This window comes from Macaca nemestrina, chromosome 17 (assembly GCF_043159975.1).
Source record: "Macaca nemestrina isolate mMacNem1 chromosome 17, mMacNem.hap1, whole genome shotgun sequence".
Lineage (NCBI taxonomy): Eukaryota > Metazoa > Chordata > Mammalia > Primates > Cercopithecidae > Macaca > Macaca nemestrina.
In genome coordinates this window covers 769,349-787,031 of record NC_092141.1, presented here as the reverse complement: position 1 = coordinate 787,031, position 17,683 = coordinate 769,349, and the positions used below count along the sequence as shown (strand labels likewise).

General features: G+C 53.1%; 2 protein-coding genes across 2 annotated transcripts in view; both read left to right on the top strand.

The window, feature by feature from the left end:
* The first annotated feature begins 2,657 nt into the window (after window positions 1-2,657).
* Window positions 2,658-9,624, top strand: LOC105471503 (refilin B). The gene is made up of 3 exons (XM_011723994.3): window positions 2,658-3,020; window positions 6,726-6,829; window positions 9,149-9,624. Exons 1-3 carry the CDS (start codon window positions 2,805-2,807, stop codon window positions 9,477-9,479), a joined length of 651 nt encoding a protein of 216 aa, XP_011722296.2. The 5' UTR covers window positions 2,658-2,804; the 3' UTR covers window positions 9,480-9,624.
* A 5,195-nt stretch (window positions 9,625-14,819) lies between these two features.
* The window catches only part of LOC105471483 (rabphilin 3A like (without C2 domains)), a 243,403-nt gene continuing 240,539 nt past the window's right edge, over window positions 14,820-17,683 (top strand). The window contains exon 1 of the mRNA XM_071082055.1: window positions 14,820-14,992. The gene's annotated coding sequence lies outside the window, so the exon portion shown is untranslated. The remainder of the gene's footprint in view (window positions 14,993-17,683) is intronic.

The window sequence follows — 17,683 nt, the reverse complement described above, 5'->3', positions numbered from 1 at the left end:
CGGGAAGCAGGAGAATGGCGTGAACCCGAGGGGCGGAGCTTGCAGTGAGCCGAGATCATGCCACTGCACTCCAGCCTGGGCGACAGAGCGAGACTCCATCTCAAAAAAAAAAAGGAGGCCACGCTGGGTGACAGGAACCTCTCCTCAGTGCCAGAGTGGCACCTTGGCAAGCCCTTTTAGTAGATCTGGCTTCCTGAACCCAGAGGACAACCTCAGGCCCGCCGTCTTCCCGGACACCTTTCCCAGTCTAACCAGGTTTTCATGCTTGGCAGGCAAATTCCCTCCAGTGAGTCCAGGTCTCCCACTACCAACAAACCGTCTTTCTACAACCCCAGAAAGCACTGAGATTCCTCCTGTGATGCCTCCTGGCTGTGCAGATGGTGGGATCCAAAGGGGTAGGAGGTACAGCTGCGTCCTTGCCTCAGAGGCCTGTGAACCGGAGTGACTCCATCTTGAAAAGGAGCTGGGTAAAATGAGGCTGAGATCTACTGGGCTGCCTTCCCAGACGGTTAAGGCATCCTAAGTCACAGGATGAGATAGGAGGTCGGCACAAGATACAGATCATAAAGACCTTGCTGATAAAACAGTCCGCAGTAAAGAAACCGACCGAAACCCACCAACATCAAGATGGCCACAAGAGTGGCCTCTGGTCATCCTCACTGCTACACTCCCACCAGCTCCGTGAGAGTTTACAAATGCCATGGCGACGTCAGGAAGTTACCCTAGATGGTCTAAAAACGAGAGGCATGAATAGCCCACCCCTTATTTAGCATATCCTCAAGAAATAACCATAAAAATGGGCAACCAGCCGCCGTCGGGGTTGCTCTAGGGAATAGCCATTCTTTTGTTCTTTTACTTTCCTAATAAACTTGCTTTCACTCTATGGACCCGCCCTGAATTCTTTCTTGCGCGGGATCCAAGAATGCTCTCTGGGGGTCTGGATCACGACCCCTTCCTGGTAACACTCGCACTGCCCATTTGGCCAGGACTGTGCCCTGTGGATTTTGTCATTTATTCCCGCAGACCCTGAATGAATGAGCCACCTCCCAGCACACAGGTGTGTGCCAGGATTTACCTTCTGTGGAGGGATGGTGCTGGCTTTCTGTTTGCAGCAAGCTGTCTCGGATCAGCTGTGTGACTTAGGGCAAGTGAAATCGCTCTCTGTTTCCTTACATGAAAGTGACAGGTAAGGGACGTAAGTGGAGGCAACTTGGCCAGCGGGTCTCTAAGATCTACCTGCTCTGAGTTTCTGAGTTTAACAGATCTGTCCCAAGCAGGACAAATATCCTTGATCTTTGCAAGGATGTGGACTGGGCTGCCACTGTCTCAGCCAGGGACGTGCAGGGTGTGACTCCTCTTCTGAGCTGTCCTGTAGGTCTGGGTGAGGTTCCAGCTCCAGGCCCTCGTCTGAACACCCATCGGAACCCCCAGGGGAGGCCTGCTGGTGGAGCGGGGACTCCCCGAAGTTTCTGCTGACCTCGGAGACCTGTGAGAAAAGGGACTGGATTTGGGAACAGCCCAGTCCTACACCCCGCAGCTAGGGAGACGGGTTCCCACTCAGGATAAGGCTTCGTTCGTTGTCAAGCCGAAGGGCTGGGGAGAAGTGCTGTCTGTTTCTCAGAAGGGATTCTCCCGGGGTGGGGTGGGCAGCGCGGTTAGCCCCTGGGAGGGAAAACCTGAGGTCCCCACTGGGCGGCCGGCGGCCCTAGAGGCAGCTCGCGGTCAACCTGCTGAGCTTGTCCACGAGTCTGCGCCAGCCGCAGGTCTCTGCGCTGCGTGTCCTGTGTGGCCCCGGCCTGTCCAGCCGAGCACCGGGGTGACCCGCGCCTGCGGAGCCCCTGAGGACAAGCCTTTCCTCCGGGACGGGCAGGAGCGCCAGAGCCCGCCTTCCTGGGCCAACAGGCGGCTGCGGCCATACGAAGCGCATTAGCTATTAATAATTTCCAGTTGTTTGCTCGCTGGCTTCGCCCGGTTCCCCAGGCCTCTGCGGGATGGGATCCTGCTCCGTCTGGCTCCCCGGACCGCCAGGTCGGAAGCTGTTAGCGCCTCCCCGGTCCCGCTGGGACAGGGCGAGGGGTCAACGCGCCCCCAGAGCTCCAGCGCAAGCGGGTCCCCGGGTCCACCTGTAGCGCGCCGGGGGCCAGACTGGGCTGGGGCTTTTTTTGTTTTGTTTTGTTTTTTTTTGAGACGGAGTCTCGCTCTGTCGCCCAGGCTGGAGTGCAGTGGCCGGATCTCGGCTCACTGCAAGCTCCGCCTCCCGGGTTTACGCCATTCTCCTGCCTCAGCCTCCCGAGTAGCTGGGACCACAGGCGCCTGTCACCTCGCCCGGCTAGTTTTTCGTATTTTCAGTAGAGACGGGGTTTCACCGTGTTAGCCAGGATGGTCTCGATCTCCTGACCTCGTGATCCGCCCGTCTCGGCCTCCCAAAGTGCTGGGATGACAGGCTTGAGCCACCGCGCCCGGCCTGGGCTGGGGGCTTTAGCGCTCGGTGTCCCCAGCGCGGGGATCGGCCTCTGGGGGCGGGGCCGGGAGCCAGAGGGCGGGGCCTGTCGTGTGGGGGCGGGGCGTGGGCGTGGGCGGAGGCGGGGCGGGGCCTAGGCCGGGGCCGGGAGCCAGAGGGCGGGGCCTGCCGGGCGGGGGCGGGGCCGGAGGCGGGGCGGGGCCGGCAGCTGCGAGACCCCGGAGGCGCGCGGGCGGCGGGGCAGGGAGGGCGGCCGGGAGGGCAGCGGCCCCGGCCCGCGTCTGCGACCCTCGCTGTCCCGCGACCCCGGCGCCGGTGCCCGGGGCCCCCCTTGCGTGCCGCCATGGTGGGCCGGCTGAGCCTGCAGGATGTGCCCGAGCTCGTGGACGCGAAGAAGAAGGGGGACGGCGCCCTAGACAGCCCGGACTCGGGGCTGCCCCCCAGCCCCAGCCCCAGCCACTGGGGGCTCGCGGCGGCCGGGGGCGGCGGGGGCGGCGGGGAGCGCGCGGCGGCACCGGGGGCGCTGGAGCCGGACGCGGCGGCGACCCCCGCGGCTCAGGTGAGCGGCCCCGCGCGGGCTCCCTCCCTCCGAGCGCAGCGGCTGCCGCCCCCCGGGCGCGGTGTCGGGACGGGGCGGCCATCGCCGGGAGCCCGGGGCGGGAGCGCCGCGAGCCTGGCCAGCTGGAGCCGGTGGCTGGAAAATTGTCATCGCCTGGGAGGCGCGGGAGCCCCGGGAGCGGCGAGCCGCCGTCTCCTCCCTTCGGGGTGGCGGCCCCCGGGGCTGCCAGGCTGCGGCTCGGCCACGTTCCCGCCTTCGCCGGGCGGGGGGCGCCTGGAGGGAACCCCGGCCCCCCGGACTCCGGCCCGACACCCCGCGGCTTTGGGCTCCCCCGGGGCTGCTCGCCTCCTCCCAGCCGGCCCGGAGCGGGTGTGCCCCGGGCTCCGCATCCCAGAGCGAAGGCGCCAGAGCCTTCCCGACCTTTAGGGAAGGTCCTGCCCAGCCTGCGGCCTCCCGGGGCCCCTCTTGGCCTGAACACGGGGAACCGGGTCCCGCACAAAACGGCTGGGAGGCCTTTAGGTGGGTGGAAACTTCGACAGAGTGATCCGTTTACTTTACTTTAAAATGTTCATTTAAAGAAAAAACTCCACCTAATCTTTTGCCCCGGGAGTCGCTCAGATGTTGGTGTTTGCTGCCTTTACTTAGAAGTCTGCGGAAGCCACATCCTGCCCACAGCCTCAGAAAAGCTGGAAGTGGGGCTGCAGCCCGGCCCCGCCCCCCGGGGATGGGGACACCCAGCCCCCTCCCCCGGGTGAAGTCGGCGGCGGCCGCTGCTGTCCCTAGGGATCCCCACGGGAGCCCCGGTGGTGCTGGTGGTCTCGCCCCTCCCACCCTGTCTCCCGGTGGGCATCAGGGCAGTTTCCTCATTGCCATCCCGAGGCGGGGCTGGCTCCAACTTGGCCTTCACTGCCCTCCCCTCTGGCCCCATCTGGCCTTGCTGTCCACCTGCCCTGGCCGCAGGCCGGACACACACACCACACCAGCGTTTCTGCTGCCGCCCTCCACCCGCATGCCCAGGGCCTCTTACCTCTCCCAGGAGGGGTCCTGCTGGTCCCTCAACGCCCAGCTCACGTCACCTCCTCCGGGAGGCCTCCTTGGTGCTTCCCAGGGGCCAGAGCCCGCGGCTACATCCCCGTTCCAGTGGCCCTTCATTCATGTGTCTGTTATAACCTCTGCTGCCCCTCATCACCCCAGCCTCAGCCTGGAGCAAGGGCCGTGCTCAGGGAGGGTCTGTCGGGTGGGCGGGGATGGAAGAGCAGAGAAGGCACAGAACCGAGTGCTCCTGTAGATGCCTGGAAGAAGGCGATGGGGGGTTCAGAGATCACCAGCCTTCTCAGGGGGACACCTGGGAGGTGCCCCCTTCTGTTGGGCAGGATCTGGCAGCCAGAGAACTGGGGGCAGAGCAGGGCCCACTGTCACTATTTGGGAGCTGTTTGCAGAGGCCAGCGCCCGCACCTTATGTACCCTACCCCCCTGCCCCCCACCAACACACACACACACAATTCACTGACCTTGGCTCCCACCCAACCCCCTCCTCTAGCCTGACCTTGCTAAACCTCCACCAAGGTCCAGGACCTGGACCCCCAGGTCCCTCTGTGTCTCCATCCTGGCCTTGCTAAGCCTCCACCCAGGTCCGGGACCTGGACCCTCAGGACCCTCTGTGTTCCATCCTGGTCCCCTTTGGCTTTCGCATTTCCACCCCATGCCCCCACTTGACACACCGTGTCCTGGTCTCATGATAGAAACGTTTGCCTCCTTCTCCGTCCTGGGAGATGTGGGGGTGGGGCCGCTAACTCCACGCCCTGGCGCAAATGTACATCCTTCTCTCAAATTAGGCAAAGAAAATGATAGATCCCAAGTAAACCAGGGAACATAAAGGGCTTCTGAGTTCAGACTCCGCACTGTGTTTATCTTTGCACGCTTAACACAGACGCCCTGATCCTGCAAATTGGGTGAAAACTAGCACCATCCCAAGGCGGGGCTGGCTTCGACTTGGCCTTCAGTGTCCTCCCCTCTGGCCCCATCTGGCCTTGTCGCCCACCTGCCCTGGCCGCAGGCTGGACACACACACCACATCAGCGTTTCTGCTGCCGCACTCCACCCGCATGCCCAGGGCCTCTTACCTCTGTCTAGTATGCAACTGCCTTCTAGTGAGCCTTCTTGGATAATCAGAACATCCCATGCATTGGCGGGGTGGAAGTACTGCTGTGCTCTGGTTCACTGAGTACTCTGGATAGTGGAGGGTGACGGAGAACATTTGGTGTCCACCTGTCTCTTTTTTTTTTTTTTTTTCACACGGAGTCCTACTCTGTCTCCCAGGCTGGAGTGCAGTGGCACGATCTCGGCTCACTGCAACCTCTGTCTCCTGGGTTCAAGCGATTCTCTTGCCTCAGTCTCCCCAGTAGCTGGGACTTCAGGCACACAGCACCACGCCTGGCTCATTTTTGTATTTTTAGTAGAGATGGGGTTTCACCTTGTTGGCCAGGCTGGTGTCGAACTCCTGACCTTGGGTGATCCACCTGCCTTGGCTTCCCAAAGTGCTGGGATTACAGGTGTGAGCCATTGTGCCCGGCCTGGTGTCCATCTTACCAATGAAAGTTTTTTCTTTAAAGACAGAGTCTCCTGCTCTGCCCGCTCTGTTGCCCAGACTGGAGTGTAGTGGTGATCTCAGCTCACTGCAGCCTTGACCTTCTGGGCTCAAGCCATCCTCCCACCTAAGCCTCCTGAGTAGCCGAGACTATAGGCGCGTACCACCACGCCCAACTAATTGTATTTTTTGTGGAGATGGGGTCTTGCCATGTTGTCCAGGCTGGTCTCAAACTCCTGGGCTCGAGGGATCCTCCTACCTCCACCTCCCAAAATACTGGGATTACAGGTGTGAGCCACGGTGCTTGGCCAGATTGAATCTTTAGTTAAAAAACAAAAAATTCCCTGGCAGCATACATATATATATATTTTTACCTTTCCTAGAGTCTTGCTGAGACAGTGACAGAGGGAGTGCTACAGAATGGAGGATTCGGGTGAGGTGAGCCTCTGCTCACCAGTTTCTCACCACAAGGCGAGGGGTAGCGGTCTGGCTCACGTTCGTTTCCTCTTTGCAGCTGTTCACACAACCTTAGCAGTGAAAGGGGGCGTCCGCCTTGCTGTGCTGATAAGGTCACAGGGCATGTGATGTGACTCCTCTGAGGGCACACGGCACAGTCGTGGTCAACCTGGGATTTGAACCCAGACCTCTCGGCTCCCCGTCCAGCGTTTCTCTGGTGTGCCCAGCACCGGGGACACAGATCCCAGTTGGGCCCATCAGCTGGAGGCTCAGAGCCACAGCCTTCTATGGGCGATGCTTAGAAATGGCCTGTGGGGGCTGGGCGCAGTGGCTCATTCCTATAATCCCAGCATTTTGGGAGGCTGAGGCGGGCGGATCATCTGAGGTCAGGAGTTCGAGACCAGCCTGGCCAACATCATGAAACCCCGTCTGTACTAAAAATACAAAACAATTGACCAAGCATGGTGGCACATGGCTGTAATTCCAGCTACTCAGGAGGCTGAGGCAGGAGAATTGCTTGAACCTGGGAGGCAGAGGTTGCATTTAGCTGAGATTGTGCCACCGCACTCCAGCCTGGGCGACAGAGCGAGACTCCGTCTCAAAAAAAAAAAAAAAAGAAATGGCCATAAGAGCTCTGACTGCATTCTTCTCTGTCCTTGAAGAGTCCAGCGTGTCTCCCCCTGACTCCCGGCTGTGTGCTGAGGCTGTGTCCCCTGTCCTTTGGCGAAGGAGTGGAGTTTGACCCCTTACCACCAAAGGAAGTAAGGTAAATACAGCAGGCCCCAATTTTATTCTTTTTTTTTTTTTTTTTTACAATTTTTATTTTTTATTCCAGATATTCATGCTTGTTGTTATAAAAAATTAGTTAATTGCAAAAATGTGACAAAGATGATTAATAGTTTGGTGGGTCCTCTTTCTGTTTCTGCATTCTAACCCGTTAAATATATAGGCATGCTTTTAACATCAAAATGAAAATGAGATCGTGATTTGTATAAAGTTCTGCATTTTCTTTTTGCACTTCATGAATCACGGCCGTCAGAGGGTTACAGTTTTGTCAAATATTAATTCTTCTTTCCAGAAGCTGCTGCCCCCTACTCCCTTGCCTGCCAACCCCCTCTCTGAGGTCCTTTAACCTTGTCTCAGAGTATAATTCACTAGCTAAGCACTGGTCTTCCTCTGGGGATTATCTCATCCAGCATTATCTGGGGGCAAAGATGCACTGGCTGACTCAGGTAAAGATAGGTCTTTTTAGAGAAAGGAGTTTTACTTTTGGTACCTGGTGGTTTGAGAGCTGGAGTTTCCGCTGCATCAACACAAAGGCCCTTTGACATGGAACAAAGGCGAGGTCCATCAGTTGGGAGGTGAGCAGTTCAGCCTTTTGTTCCTGTGGAGCTTGTGTTTTGAGCAAAATGGGGCCATGACTCCCACCAGCCTCTTAACTGCTTGCCTACGGAGGAGAGATGAGATTTCCATTCCACTCACAGAAAAGAATACTGATTCTTACTCACCTGACCAGTGGGTAGGGCTGGTTGGAGGCAGTGCTGTTAGATGTGTCTGCATGTGACACTCATACACTTTTCAGTATCCACAAAGCTATAAGAATTCAGTAAAATGCATTAAAGCTTTTGCTTCTATAAGAAAACTAACTTCTGGGCCAGGCACAGTGGCTCACACCTAGAGTCCAGCATTCTGGGGGACTGAAGCAGGAGGATGGCTGGAGCCCAGGAGTTCGAGACCAGCCTGGGCAACAGCAGTGAAACCCTGTCTCTACAAAAAATACAAAACTTACCTGGGAATGGTGATGCACGCCTGTGGTCCCAGCAACTCAGGAGGCTGAGGTGGGAGGATCGCTTGGGCCTGGGAGGTGGAGGCTGCAGTGAGCTGAGATCACACCCCTGCACCACTCCAGACTGAGCGACAAAGCGAGACTCCATCTCCAAAAAAAAAAAAAAAAAAAAAAAGAAAAAAAAGAAAAGAGAAGAAAATCACTTCCAAAATTAAAAGAAAGACTTGAAAAAATTAAGTGCCTGAGGAACATAGATGCTAATTTATCTTATGGAAATCAAGATGATAATTGGCTTTCATTGGTAAGGTCAGACACCTGTGTTTGGGGAGGGTCCCCAAACCAAATGCCAAGGTGAACAAAGTGTTAATATTTGGTATAGCCAAACTTTCAGAACCAGCATTCTGGGTTCCTTTGTCCTCTCATTAACTAGCTGACAGGGTGGGCGCGGTGGCTCATGCCTGTAATCCCAGCACTCTGGGAGGCCAAGGCAGGAGGATCGCTTGAGCCCAGGAGGTTAGGACCAGCCTGGGCAATACAGGAAGTCCTCATCTTTACAAAGAATAAAAGATATGTTTAAAAAAAAAAAATAAGAGGCCGGATGCAGTGGTTCATGTCTATAATCCCAGCGTTTTGGGAGGCTGAGGCAGGCAGATCACCTGAGGTTGGGAGTTCGAGACCAGCCTGACCAACATGGTGAAACCCTGTCTCTACTAAAAACACAAAAATTACCAGGGCGTGGTGGCGCGCGCCTGTAATCCCAGCTACTCGGGAGGCTGAGGCATGAGAATCGCTTGAACCCGGGAGGCGGAGCTTGCAGTGAGCCGAAATTGCACCACTGCACTCCAGCCTGGGTGACAGAGAGACACTCCATCTCAAAAAAAAAAAAAAAAAAAAAAAAAAAAAGAGGAAACGGAGGCTCGGAAGAGTGAAGTAACTTGGCTAAGGTCTTAAGCTCACACGAGTGGGAGCGGGATCCAGGGGCTGCTGCCTGCAGTGGCTACCAGTGATGCGGGATAAGCTTAGGAATCCTGCACCCCTGTGTTTAAATCCCAGCTCTGCTATTCAGCGGCGCTGTGACCTTCACCTCTGCACCTCGGTGTCCTCTCAGGGTTGTTGGGGAAATTAAGTTGGATCCCGTAAGTAAAGTACTTAGAAGGGTACCTGGCACATAGTAAGTACTCTGCGGACTCTGTGACCCTATTTCTACGTGTGCGCCCCACAGATGACTCAGTCACGGTGGGGACCCCGAGCCCCTGGCTCAGAGGGGCGGCTTCACGCGGCCTTATGTCTCCCGCGCAGGTACACCTCCTCGGTCAAGTACGACTCCGAGCGGCACTTCATCGACGACGTGCACCTGCCCCTGGGCCTGGCCGTGGCCTCCTGCAGCCAGACGGTCACCTGCATCCCCAACGGCACCTGGCGCAGCTACAAGGCCGAGGTGCGCTTCGAGCCGCGCCACAGGCCCACGCGCTTCCTCAGCACCACCATCGTCTACCCCAAGTACCCCAAGACCGTCTACACCACCACCCTGGACTACAACTGCCGCAAGACGACGCGGAGGTTTCTGTCCAGCGTGGAGCTCGAAGCCACGGAGCTCCTGGGCGGCGACGACCTCTCCGACGACCGCTGACTCGGCTGGGCCGGGGTCGGACCGGCTGCTCCGCTGTCCTGCCCCCGACTGCCCTGGCCAAGCCGGGCGACCTTACCCTTCATGTCATTCCAGCCCCAGAGGAGTCTAACCTAGAGAGACCTCCAAGCCCGGCCGGGGGAAGAGAGAGAGAAAAAAAAAAAAAATCACTGCCTCTCATAATTATTGAGATCTTTGTGTTGTGATGTTTAAGCTGTTTTTAGAGGGAGTATATGTCCTGGTTTGCTGCTGTGTTTCCCCAAAGCCTCAATCAGGTGAGGCAACAAAAAGACCACCGGGGCCGCAGGAAAGCAGCAACCGTCTGGGGTAGGGAGGGAGGAGGAGAGCTCTCCCTCCATGGCCAGTTTGTCCGAAGAAGAGGGTGGAAAAAGTGAGATTTTAGAAATTTCAGCCACGGGTGTCTTCACCGTGCAAAAGTGGTGCTAATTCAGTAAACGGGACACCTGCGTGGGTTGGATCTGTGGGGGGTTGAGTTCCGTTCCTTTGTTTTTAAATTTCCATCTCCGTTTATGTTTCCTGTTAACCTAAACTCTTGTAATTCTCTAAATCTTTTTTCATGATATCAAAAAAAAAAAAAAAAAAAATCCCAAACCACAATGTAAGATGCCTTAAAAAAAAAAAGGTTCGTGTTGCCGCTCTGGGAAGGCCAGGCCGGGGCCGCCAGGTGTGGCTTTGGCCCCGATTACTTCCTCGCCATCAGTTCCAAGCACAGGCTCTGAGAAAACGCCTCGAACCGTTGGCGTGTGCTGACCGTCCGCAGGCTTCCGTGAGTCTGGGACAGGTGTTTTGGCCTTTTGGAATATTTTCAGAATTACTTTCCCATTTTTTCATAAGGCAAAACGGAGCTGGAGGACCTTTTTTGAGAGAAACAGCTTTCTAAGAGTATGCTTGGAAAACACACTTTTTGGGGAGTCCGCGAGGGGAGTGGACACTTGGGACACGAACCGGTGGCCCTGGCTAAGACCTGCGGCCGCCCGGAGGAGGCAGACGCCCATGATGACCTGGTTCATCATGAGAGGGGCCGGGGTTGACTCATTCTTAGGATTTCGATGGCGTCAGAATTGCAGAGGGATTTTGCTAGGGCCTTAAGTCTAATTCAAACAGCCAGGAAGGCCGGGCGCGGTGGCTGGAGCCTGTGGTCCCAGCTACTCGGAAACTGAGGCAGGAGGATCTCTTGAGCCTAAGAATTCGAGACCAGTCTGGAAACATAGTGAGCCTCCATCTCTAAAAAATATGGCAGAAAAAAAGGCGAGGAAATCCGTGTGCCCACCCGCCGACAGCAGACAAGGTGCATTCACAGTAGGGAGCGATGTCAAAGCCTGGCCGCTGTGGCTGCGCGTCCCTCTTAGCCACCGCACAGGTGCAAGTGGCATTCGACTGCCGTGTTCCCAGGGACCGTGAGAATTCGGCTGGCCCGGCCAGGCAGTGGTGGTGGACCGGGGCCTGCTGGCTTCGGCTCTGCCTCCCACCACCCCATCCTCCTCCAGCCCCTTCTTCTTGGGACCTCTTGCCAACCCCTGTGGTGTCTGAGTAAAGAAAGTGGCAGATGGTTTTACTGTTTTCTTCCAAGATTGGAAAGAACAAACTAGATATTTCCTTTGAATACATCCAAATGATGTCAAGTGCCCGAGGGTCACCGGGCACCGTGAGCTCCGCTCCTCTGCGGCTCCGGGTTTCTGTGGACGGCTTCCATCTGTCCCGAAAGCAGAAGCGAGAGCTCCGTGATGCCCCGGGGCCACAGCAGCAGGTGCGGTGATAATTGCCGTCGTGTGCAGTCGCTGGAGGCCTGGAGAGCCACGTTGTCCTCTGCAGACAACAGCGTCCGTCCGCGGTGCCCCTAACCAATGCGAGCACCCTGTGGACACAGCCTGGGGTCCACCCGTGGTCTGCGCTTGCCGGGCTGAAGCTCGGCTGGGACCCAGTGAGGGGGCACCCTGGCACCCATGGTATCCTCAGTCACGTGCAGAGCAAAAAATGCTTCCTGTGTTTGGAAGAGCAAGTGACGCAGCATGTATTGATAAAAATGGATTTTCTGTCTGATTTCATGCTGTGGTCATTTAAGTGGTCAATGTTTTTTTGTTTGTTTTTGTTTTTTTTTTTTTGAGACGGAGTCTCACCCTGTTGCCCAGGCTGGAGTGCAGTGGCACGATCTCGGAGTACTGCAACCTCTGCCTCTCGGGTTCAAGGGATTCTCCCGCCTCAGCCTCCTGAGTAGCTGGGACTACAGGCGCTCACCACCACGCCTGGGTAAGTTTTGTATTTTTAGTAGAGACGGGGTTTCACCATGTTGGTCAGGCTGGTCTCGAACGCCTGACCTTGTGATCCACCCGCCTCGGCCTCCCAATAACTTTTAAGTTATGTTAGCGGGATCCTCAAGGCCTTGCCCTGCCCCATGGAAACACTTGCTTGGATGAGCTCAGGAAACAGTACCGGCTGCATGGCAGGCGTGGGCGTTGCGTGGGAGGACGTGGCCTTTGAACACCGCTGTGTTCTCAGACGTCCTTAGGAGATTTTTTTGGGTCTTATGGGGACTGTATTAAGTTCAGGCAAATCATGCTAGGTGTGGAGAGAGTCTGAAATATGTCAGTAAAGTAAGTAGGAGTGAGCGATTGTGAATGTGTAATGCAAATGGAAAACCAGGTTTTATTGTGTTAAGTTATTCACCAGGGAACCAACTGTAGTTCTTTCTAATCCTCTTTCTCTCCAAACTTGCTTTGCTGAAAGTTGCAGAAAAGGAAGTGTGTGGGGAGAAAGAGAGCGTTTCAGGTGGGTCAGAGGACGCCATCCACAGTGGATTCATGTTCGTTTGCAGGGTGGAAGCAGTGATTTTTAAGACCACTGATTAAAAACAAACATCCCTCAGTGTATCTGAGAGATGCTGTTTATTTGTTAATGAAAAAGCTTTTTTCTCCGTCTCTTAAATAATGGCTTTCATGTAATAAGGATATTTTTAGTGAAAAGTTATTTTCCTTGCAAATTACAGACCTTTTTAAAAAACAATTTGAGCGAGTACCTTTTCATTTGACACTTTTACTGTTTCTAACCTTAGGAAAGCAGAACAGCGTCTGGCAGACACAACGTTTTCAGTTTACCTTTGACACCTGCCCCACTCCATTTCGCTCTGTGACGTCTTCATTTAACAATAAATTATCTGAAAAAACAAAACTTAGAGAGATGCTTCTGTTTTTAAAGTAGTGATGACTGGGAAGTAATTATGTCCCGGAGATGCAGCTCCGTCTTGAATGCTGATCCGCCCTGTTGACTTTGGATTCACCGCAGTTCAGCGAATGCCTCTATTTTATCTACCGTTGCTTATATAGGAACATGTACTCAGCACAGATCCTGCCCTGAGGCAGATTCACATAGCATTTCTGCCTTTCCCTGCAGGCGTCCCACACAATTCTTCCCTGTGGTGGGTGAGTCCTGGGTCTAGGGGTAACAGCACAGGGATCCACCATCTCCCCTCGCTCCTGCCTGAGACCTCCTGGCTGCTGCTCCTGAGGCTTTATTAGATGTTTCTTTCTTAAAAACCTCTGTTCTTTAAAGACTCCGTTAAGAAAACGTAAGTCAGACAGTGGGAGAAAATACTCACATCTGACAAAGGACTTGTATCTAGAATATGTAGAGAACTCTTTAAGTCAACATTTCTTTTTCTTTTTCTTTTTTTTGATTTGGAGTCTGGCTCTGTCGCCTAGGCTGGAGTGCAGTGGTGCGATCTCAGCTCACTGTAAGCTCTGCCTCCCAGGTTCACGCCATTCTCCTGCCTCAGCCTCCTGAGTAGCTGGGACTACAGGCACCTGCCATCTCGCCCGGCTAATTTTTTATATTTTTAGTAGAGATGGGGTTTCACCGTGTTAGCCAGGATGGTCTTGATCTCCTGACCTCGTGATTGGCCCGCCTCGGCCTCCCAAAGTGTGGGTATTACAGGTGTGAGCCACCACGCCCGGCCAGTATTCTTTTTTTGAGACAAGTTCTCGTCTGTCACACAGACAGTGGTGCAATTATGGATTAACTTCCACGTCCTGGCCCCACGCCATCCTCAGCCTCCTGAGTAGCTGGGACTACAGGCACGTGCCACCATGCCTGGCTAATTTTGTTGTATTTTTGTAGAGATGGAGTTTCTCTGTGTTGCCCAGGCTGGTCTTGAACTCCTGGGTTCAAACGATCCTCCCACCTCAGCCTCCCAGAGTGCTGGGGTTACAGCCGTGAGAACAACCCTATTAAAAATGAGCAAAAGACTTGAACAGACAGTTCATAAAAGAAGATACATGGATGGAAAATAAGTGCATGAAAAGATGTTCAAAACCATTAGATATCAGGGAAATGCAGATTAAAGCTAAGGTTAAATATAATTTGATACTTATCTATGAGAAATGAAAATGTAGGTCCACCAAAATGCTTGCACACAATAAAGTGACTGGTCATTCTGTTGATAGCCATATGCTAAAGGAACCAAAATGTCCATCCATCAACAGAATAACTGATAAACAAAGCTATAGTGTATATTAATATAGATACTAGATTACTATTTAGACCAGGCACAGTGGCTCACACCTGGAATTCCAGCACTTTGGGAGGCTGAGGTGGGAGGATCACCTGAGGTCAGGAGTTCGAGACCAGCCTGACCAACATGGTGAAACCCCATCTCTACTAAAAACACAAGAATTAGCTGGGCGTGGTGGTGCGCGCCTGTAATCCCAGCTACTCGGGAGGCTGAGGCAGGAGAATCACTTGAACCCAGGAGGTGGAGGTTGCAGTGAGCTGAGATTGTGCCATTGCACTCCAGCCTGGGCAACAAGAGGGAAACTCTGTCTCAAAAAAATATATGTATATATGCACACATATATACAAAATGGAATACTATTTAACAATACAAAGGAATAAATTGCTGATACATGTAATATTGTGGGTGACTCTCGCAGACACAATGCTGACAGGCACCAAAGGATGCATATAGTATGATTCCACTTATGAGATTCTAAAACAGGCAAAAGGATTGGTGGTTGAAAAGAATTAGACTAATGGTTGCCTAGCTGTGTGTGTGGTGGTTGGTGACTTACTGGGAAGGAACATGAGGATTCTTTCGATGGAATTGAGATGTTTCAGATCCTGATGGGGGAGGGTACATGGGAATCTGTTAAGCCAAATACAGGAGGAATTTAGTTTACAGTTTAATTTTGAAGCAAAGATGATAACAATCTGATATGGGTTGGCTGTGTGTCCCCACCCAAATCTCATCTTGAATTGTCATCCCCATAAGCCCCACAAGTCAAGGGAGAGACCCGGTGGAGTGGTTGGATCGTGGGGCAGCTCCCACTATGCTGCTCTCGCGATAGTAAGTGAGTTCTCACGAGATCTGATGGTTTCTTAAGGGGCTCTTCCCCCTGGGCTCAGCATTTCTCCTTCCGGCTGCCGTGTGAGGAAGGTGTCTTGCTGTCCCTCCACATTCTGCCACGATTGTAAGTTTCCTGCGGCCTCCCCAGCCACGCTGAACTGTGAGTTAAACCTCTTTCCTTTCTAAATTACCCAGTCTCAGGCAGTTCTTCACAGCAGCGTGAAAACAGACTAATACACAACCCCTTTCCCAAACAAACCCCCTTTTGGTTGTTGACAGAAGATGCGATGAATGCCTATATTTATAAAGCAAAGGGGCTGATAGAAAAATATGGAATTTAGAATAAAGCATGTGAGAAAAAATTTTTTTCTTTCTTTTTTTTTTTTTTTTTTTGAGTCTCGCTGTATCGCTGGAGTATGGTGGTGTGATCTCGGCTCACTGCAAGCGCTGCCTCTCGGGTTCAGGTGTTTCTTGTGCCTCAGCCTCCCGAGCAGCTGGGATTACAGGCACCTGCCGCCACGCCCGGCTAATGTTTGTATTTTTAGTAGAGACGGGGTTTCACCATGTTGGCCAGGCTGGTCTCAAACTCCTGACCTCAAGTGATCCGCCCACCTCGGCCTCCTAAAGTGCTGGGATTGCAGGCATGAGCTGCTGTGCCTGGCCGAAATTTTTCCTTTTGAAGGAACAGGTATCATGATCTAACATTTAGAGGGAGAGATGCAGGCTCACTCTATGTATCAGGTATATTTTTGCTATTAGCATGAATTGTAATAATTAGGAGTATGCTGAAGCTCCATAGTTAACTAAATTGTACTTGCTTAAAGCAGGTGTCTTTAAAAGTTCTTTTAGAAAAGTATTTATTTTTATAGATTTAGGGGGTACAGATGCAGTTTTGTTACATGGATATATTATATAGTGGCCAAGTCTGGGCTTTTGGTATACCTGTCACTCAAATAGTGTCCATTGTACCCAAAAGGTAATTTCTCGTCTCTCGCCCTCCTCCCACCTCCCCACCTTTTCAAGTCTCCAGTCTCTCTTACTCCACCACCCTGTGCACACATGGTTTAGCCCCGACTTTTACATGAGAACATGTGGTGTTTGACTTTGTTTCTGAGTTGTTTCACTTGTGATGATGGCCTCCAGCTCCAACATGTTGCTGCAAAAGACATGGTTTTATTCTCTTTTTTCGTGGCTGAGGGGTATCCCATGGTATGCATTTGCCATATTTTCTTTATCCAGTTGCCCGTGGGTGAGCGCTTGGATTGAATCCGTGTCTTTGCTATTGTGAGTTGTGCTGCGTTGGACTTGCGAGTGTGGGTGTCTTTTGGATAGAACAGTTTCTTTTCTTTTGGGTGGACACCCATGGTGGGATTGCCGGGTAGAAACGTAGCTCTACTTTTGGTTCTCTGAGAACTCTCCATGCCGTTTTTCTTGAGGGTTGTGCTGATTTACGTTCCCACCAGTAGAGTGCAACGTCCTCGCCAACATCTGTTGTTTGGTTGACTTTGTAGAAATTCTCCCCTGGTAATATGTATACAGACTTTAATAATTGATTGTTCTTTTGGCTCATCTGTTCTTCTCCAATGAGTTAGTGTTACTGGTATAATAAAAACAGGAATTAAGAATAAAAAAATAATTAAAAAAAAAAACAAAAAAAAAAAACGGCCTGGTGCACTGGCTCACACCTGTAATCCCAGCACTTTGGGAGACCGAAGTGGATGGATCACTGGAGGCCAGGAGTTCAAGACCAGCCTGGCCAATATGGTGAAACCCCATCTCTACTAAAAAATACAAAAATTAACCGGGCATGGTGGCGAGCACCTGTAATCCCAGCAACTCCAGAGGCTGAAGCAGGAGAATCACTTGAACCAGGGAGGCGGAGGCTGCAGTGAGCCGAGATCACAGCACTACACTCCAGCCTGGGCAACAGAGTGAGACTCCATCTCAAAAACAAACAACAAACAGACAAAAATTCCTTTCTTCTCAAAGTGTATACTTTGTCAAAATTGTCCAGCTGAGATCTGTGGGCCATGTGCTGTGGTGCACGCCTGTATTCCCAGCACTCTGGGAGGCTGAGGGAGGTGGATTGCTTGAGCCCAGGAGTTTGAGACCAGCCTGGTCAACATGAAAAAAACCTTGTTTCAGGGGCCGGGCGCGGTGGCTCAAGCCTGTAATCCCAGCACTTTGGGAGGCCGAGACGGGTGGATCACGAGGTCAGGAGATCGAGACCATCCTGGCTAACACGGTGAAACCCCGTCTCTACTAAAAATACAAAAAAAACTAGCCGGGCGAGGTGGCAGGCGCCTGTAGTCCCAGCTACTCGGGAGGCTGAGGCAGGAGAATGGCGTGAACCCGGGAGGCGGAGCTTGCAGTGAGCTGAGATCCGGCCACTGCACTCCAGCCTGGGTGACACAGCGAGACTCCATCTCAAAAAAAAAAAAAAAGAAAAAGAAAAAACCTTGTTTCTACAAAAAATACAAAAATTAGTTGAGCGCAGTGGCGTGCACCTGTAGTCCTAGCTACTTGGGAGGCTGAGGTGGGAGAATCGATTGAACCTGGAAGGTGGGGGTTGCAGTGAGCCGAGATCACACCACTGCATTCCAGCCTTGGCAACAGGGCAAGACCCTGTCTCAAAAAAAAAAAAAAAAAAAAAAAGATTTGTGCATTCTAATGTAATTTTTTTTTTTTTTTTTTTTTTGAGACGGAGTCTTGCTCTGTAGCCCGGGCTGGAGTGCAGTGGCCGAATCTCAGCTCACTGCAAGCTCCGCCTCCCGGGTTCAGGCCATTCTCCGGCCTCAGCCTCCGGAGTAGCTGGGACTACAGGTGCCCGCCACCTCGCCCGGCTAGTTTT

Excerpts from the sequence above, each read along its gene's own strand:
- LOC105471503 (XM_011723994.3), top strand. The coding sequence starts at position 2,805 with ATGGTGGGCCGGCTGAGCCTGCAGGATGTGCCCGAGCTCGTGGACGCG. Across the intron at positions 3,021-6,725 it reads CGGCGACCCCCGCGGCTCAG|AGTCCAGCGTGTCTCCCCCT; the intron begins GTGAGCGGCCCC and ends CTGTCCTTGAAG. Across the intron at positions 6,830-9,148 it reads TTACCACCAAAGGAAGTAAG|GTACACCTCCTCGGTCAAGT; the intron begins GTAAATACAGCA and ends TCTCCCGCGCAG.